Source organism: Symphalangus syndactylus, chromosome 11, assembly GCF_028878055.3.
Source record: "Symphalangus syndactylus isolate Jambi chromosome 11, NHGRI_mSymSyn1-v2.1_pri, whole genome shotgun sequence".
NCBI lineage: Eukaryota > Metazoa > Chordata > Mammalia > Primates > Hylobatidae > Symphalangus > Symphalangus syndactylus.
The window spans coordinates 62794865-62799632 of NC_072433.2; the positions used below are offsets into that span (position 1 = coordinate 62794865).

Sequence of the window (4768 nt, forward strand, 5' to 3'; positions counted from 1 at the left end):
TGTGAATATGAAGATAGCCAAGGAAAAAGACCTCAGAGAAAACCACCCTGATCTTGGACCTCCAGCCTTCAGAACTTTGAGAAAATAAATTTCTGTTGTTTAAATCACTCAGTCATTAGTAATTTGCATGGCAGCCCTAGCAAACCAATGTACTCCTCTTGATCAAATGAAGAAGAAATGACTTTGGCATCATCTCACAAATGTGTTTGTGATTCTAATTTAATCTTCATCACATGAGAGGGCCAAACACAGCGCCCAGCTGCGGAGAACTGTGGTAGCTGAAACAGCGTGGCCCTAGAGATCAAACAACATGGGCTCAAATTCCAGCACTTTCATTTCCCACCCACATAACTTGGGGCAATTTATTTAACCTCCCTATAAAAACATAGGCATATTGGCAGCACCTATTGCCTGAAGCCATGGTGATAAATGCATGATATCCTGCAAAAAGCATTCAGCATAGACAAGTATTTTAGAAATAAGAGCTGTTGCTAGTTAACACACTTTATAGGGAAGCTCTTATAGAGTAGTTGAAGGGGTGGCCTGCCCCTCCACACCTGTGGGTGCTTCTTGTTAGGTGGGACGAAAGACTTGAGAAAAGGAATAAGACACAGAGACAAAGTGTAGAGAAGGAAAAGCGGGGCCCAGGGGACCGGTGCTGTGCTTACAGAGGACCCACACCGGCACCGGCCTCTGAGTTCCCTTGGTATTTATTCACAATTATCTTTACCATCACCGGTGCTGTGCTTTGAGATGTATATGCGAACCTCTCCATAAACCTTTTAGCAGTATTGCTCCAGCAAGCCCCATCTTATTCCTAAAGGCGGTTTTCACAATTATCTTTACCATCACCGGTGCTGTGCTTTGAGATGTTCCATCGCCCAGGGACGGGCAGAAGACAAATGTTTTTCTTTTTCTCTAGATTAAAGAGAATGGTGATGACCTTTAACCATAAGCAGCCTTTAGGCACTTGTTTAACAAAGCACATTCTGCACCACCCAAAATCCTTTTAACCTTAAGTCATCACAGCACATGTCTCTTGCAAGGACAAGGTTGGGGGTAGGGTCACAGATTAACAGCATCTCAAATACAGAACTAAATGGAGTCTCTTATGTCTACTTCCTTCTATATAGACACAGTAACAGGCTGATCTCTCTTTCTTTTCCCCACATTTCCCCCTTTTCTTTTCAACAAGACTACCATTGTCATCACGATACAGAGATTACATACTTCACAAGGTAATAGAATATCACAAAGCAAGTGGAGGCAGGATGAGTTCACAGGTCGGTGTTAAAATTGAAATTAAAATTGCCAACGAAATTTTTGGGCACGCATAGTCATTGATAACATTTTATCAGGAAATAGGGTTTGAGAGCAGACAACCTGACTGGCCAAAATTTATTAGGTGGGAATTTCCTCATCCTAATAAGCCTGGGAGCACTACAGGAGGCCGGGGCTTATTTCATCCCTTCGGCTTCAACCGTAAAAGGCGGCACGCCTCCAAGGGGGTCATTTATAGGCCTACCCTCAGAGCGCATTCTCTTTCTCAGGGATATTCCTTGCTGAAAAAAAGAATTCAGCGATATCTCTCCTATTTGTGTGCAAAAGGAGAAAAGATATGGCTCTGTTCCGTCCGGCTCACCGGCGGCCAGTTTAAGGTTACCTCCCTTGTTTCCTGAACACCACTGTTATCTCGTTCTTTTTTTTCAAGATGCTGAGTTTTCGTATTGTTCAAACACACGTCCTCTACAATTTGTGTAGTTAAGGCAATCATCACAGGGTCCTGAGGTGACATATATCCTCCTCAGCTTACGAAGAAGATGATGGGATTAAGAGATTAAAGTAAAGGCATAGGATATTACAAAAGTATAAAGTTTGGAAAACTAATAAAATGTCCATGAAATCTTCATATTTTATGCTTTTCTGCTGTGGCTTCAGCCAGTCCCTCAGTTCAAGGTCCCTGACTTCCCGCAACATTCTCCCTCCCTTTTCCTCTATATAAATGTGCCATGGCGATGAAGGCTTGTTCGTTCTCTCGATTTTGGCGCAGGATTCTTCGACTGGTCCGGCACACTAAAAACAAACCGATCAAACAGAGACACATAATTCCAAAATTTACTGCAGAAGAGTTTCCAATAGACTTAATCCAAGTCGTGGGGATTAATCCATAAAGATTTTTTGCCACTTGATCTAACGCCTCAGCTCCAGGCACAACATTTAAGTGACTCTGAGAGGCTTCAAAAATTTGTTCTTTTAATTTAGAAATGTCTAAAGTGAGATTATCTTCTCTTCCCTGTAAATGGCGTCTTACCATGTCCCAGTGATGTCTAGACTCATTATAAACTTGGGGTGTAATACAAAAATCTGACGTATTCCAGTCACACTGTAACTGGAAACGATGTTCCAAGCTCATGAGCCTATCTCCCATCCAAATGACAGTTTGTCTAAGGTCATTAATTTGATTAGCCAATTTTTGATCGATACCAGATTGTGAATTCCACAACCTTGTGGAATTCTTTTGCCAATTGTCAACAAAGCTTACTGTCTGAACAGAAGAGTGCAATGCGACTCCTGCCACAGCGGCTGTAGCTGTGACTGCAATCAATCCGATAATCACTGCAATTAAAGTAAAAATGAATCTTTTGGATCTATTTAAAATGCCTTTTAATACTTCAGTCAAAATATGAATGGATGGCGAGGCCTCCCATGGTCGATCCATGGACACAGGGATCCACACGCCTTCTCTTGCTCTCACAAGCAGAATACGGTGCTGCCAATCAAAAGTTGAATCAATGCAAGTAAATAATCTGCAATTTTCACATGTTATAGTTTGGGAGTCTGGTTTAATAACTACATTTCCTATGACTAACATATAAGGGGGTTTTACACAACTTAGTAAAGGAACTGTTAGACTGGAATTTAGGTTGATAGAGTAAAATGTTTTATAATCTCTTGTTTCTATAGTTTGGTTCCCAGACCAAATTCTAAGGTGGTATGTAGCCGCAGTAAGCCTCCATAATTCTGGATGTTCAGGACCAAAAACCGGACTTATTATTTTTGGTCTTGGAGTAGAGGTTCCCTTTTCTCCCCATTTCCAAGGGTAGAAAGACTGAAATTTCTTGTACCTATGTTTGTCTAAATTTTTTGTTAAGTCACTATCAACAGTTGGACTCACTAGTGAATTGGGACAGAATTGAGTTTGTCCTGTGCAATCGTGGTAGAATTGACCTCGAGGTGCCCAATCTATAACAGTTCCAAATGTGTTGTTTTGTAAAATCACGGCACTATCGGCCACACATTCTTCCCAAACCAAATCTTTTGTTTTTATGGAAATCTCCTTGGGGCAAGGTCTTCCTTTTGGCCTAAATATTAATGATCTTTGATAAGAGAAGTCTTGTACATAGTTTACCTGTGGTTTGAGTGACATACCGCTTACCATATGATAAGTAAATCTACTGGTGGGATTGAGAGTAGGTACTTCTACCAACCAATTTTGGATAGCAGGCATTAAACATCCTGGTGCTCTCCCGAGACATATAGGAGGATAACGATACCCAATGGAAATATTTATCATCATTCCTTCTTCCTCCGGTTTTGCAGGGCAACGATCATCTGTGGGACCAGCTACCCACACACTATTATTAACATATACTTCAATGGGATTATCCATCCAAGTGACTGCCCGAATTAAGGGCGGGAAAGGCACATAGGCCCAGTAGGTATAATTAGCTGCAGCTGCTCCTGCAGGCATGGGGAGACTTACCACCGTTGATACAACCATTAAAGCTGCAAACAGCATTTTTTTTGAGGTTTGTGTCACCTTTGTGCTAGCTAGGCTTTTTCTAGCTAACAGTGTCAGCTTCTTTAACTGTGCCCAGGTTGGCAGCTCCGCCTTCTTGGTGCGTGGTGACTTCATCTGTTTTTCTAATATCACCACTTGATTTATCCTGCGAGTCAATGGTGCCTGATTGCGGTGTTTCCGTCTCCGTGGAGGCGCTTTCCTTTGCATCTCCGATGGGTTCATTGTAGAACTTCAAATGTCTAGTGGGTATCCAAACAGGAAGCTGATTTTCTCCTGGTGAAACACAAGCAAAACCTCTTCCCCAGGTTATTACCTTCCCTATCTCCCATGTCCTATTTTTGTTGTCTTTCCACCAAATCAGTTTTCCTTCATGTGGACTGTTCTTTTTACCTGTAAGATGTTGTTCTGCAGAAGTAGTAGTCTGATCTCTATAAATGTTTAAAAAATTTAAAGTATAGAGTGCTAGATTAAGCTGCATCTGAGGAGAGGTACACTCCTTACTGTCTCCCCCTTTTTTTTGTTTAACTAACTGAGTTTTGAGTGTTCTATTAGTTCTTTCAACTATGGCCTGTCCTTGGGAATTATAAGGAATTCCTGTTGTATGTGTAATATTCCACTGATTTAAGAATTTTTGGAAAGCTTTACTACAATAACCTGGTCCATTGTCAGTTTTAATTTTTTCTGGAACTCCCATCACAGCAAAACAAGATAATAAATGTTTTTTAACATGGGAAGTACTTTCTCCTGTCTGGCATGTTGCCCATATGAAATGTGAATAAGTATCAACTGTTACATGAACATATGATAATTTTCCAAATGAAGGTACATGGGTAACATCCATTTGCCATAATGCGTTAGGACACAGACCTCTGGGATTAACTCCTGCCTCTTGGGTGGGCAGGTGTAGTACTTGACACTGGGTACAATGTTGTACAATATTTTTTGCCTGTTTCCACGTGACATCAA

General features: G+C 41.2%; 1 protein-coding gene across 1 annotated transcript; it reads right to left on the bottom strand.

Moving 5' to 3' along the window:
• Positions 1–1780: 1780 nt before the first annotated feature.
• Positions 1781–4106, bottom strand: LOC134731829 (uncharacterized). The gene is made up of 2 exons (XM_063612814.1): positions 3821–4106; positions 1781–2073 (listed from the first exon to the last, which is right to left on the bottom strand). Exons 1-2 carry the CDS (start codon positions 4022–4024, stop codon positions 1810–1812), a joined length of 468 nt encoding a protein of 155 aa, XP_063468884.1. The 5' UTR covers positions 4025–4106; the 3' UTR covers positions 1781–1809.
• Between the last annotated feature and the right edge of the window lie 662 nt (positions 4107–4768).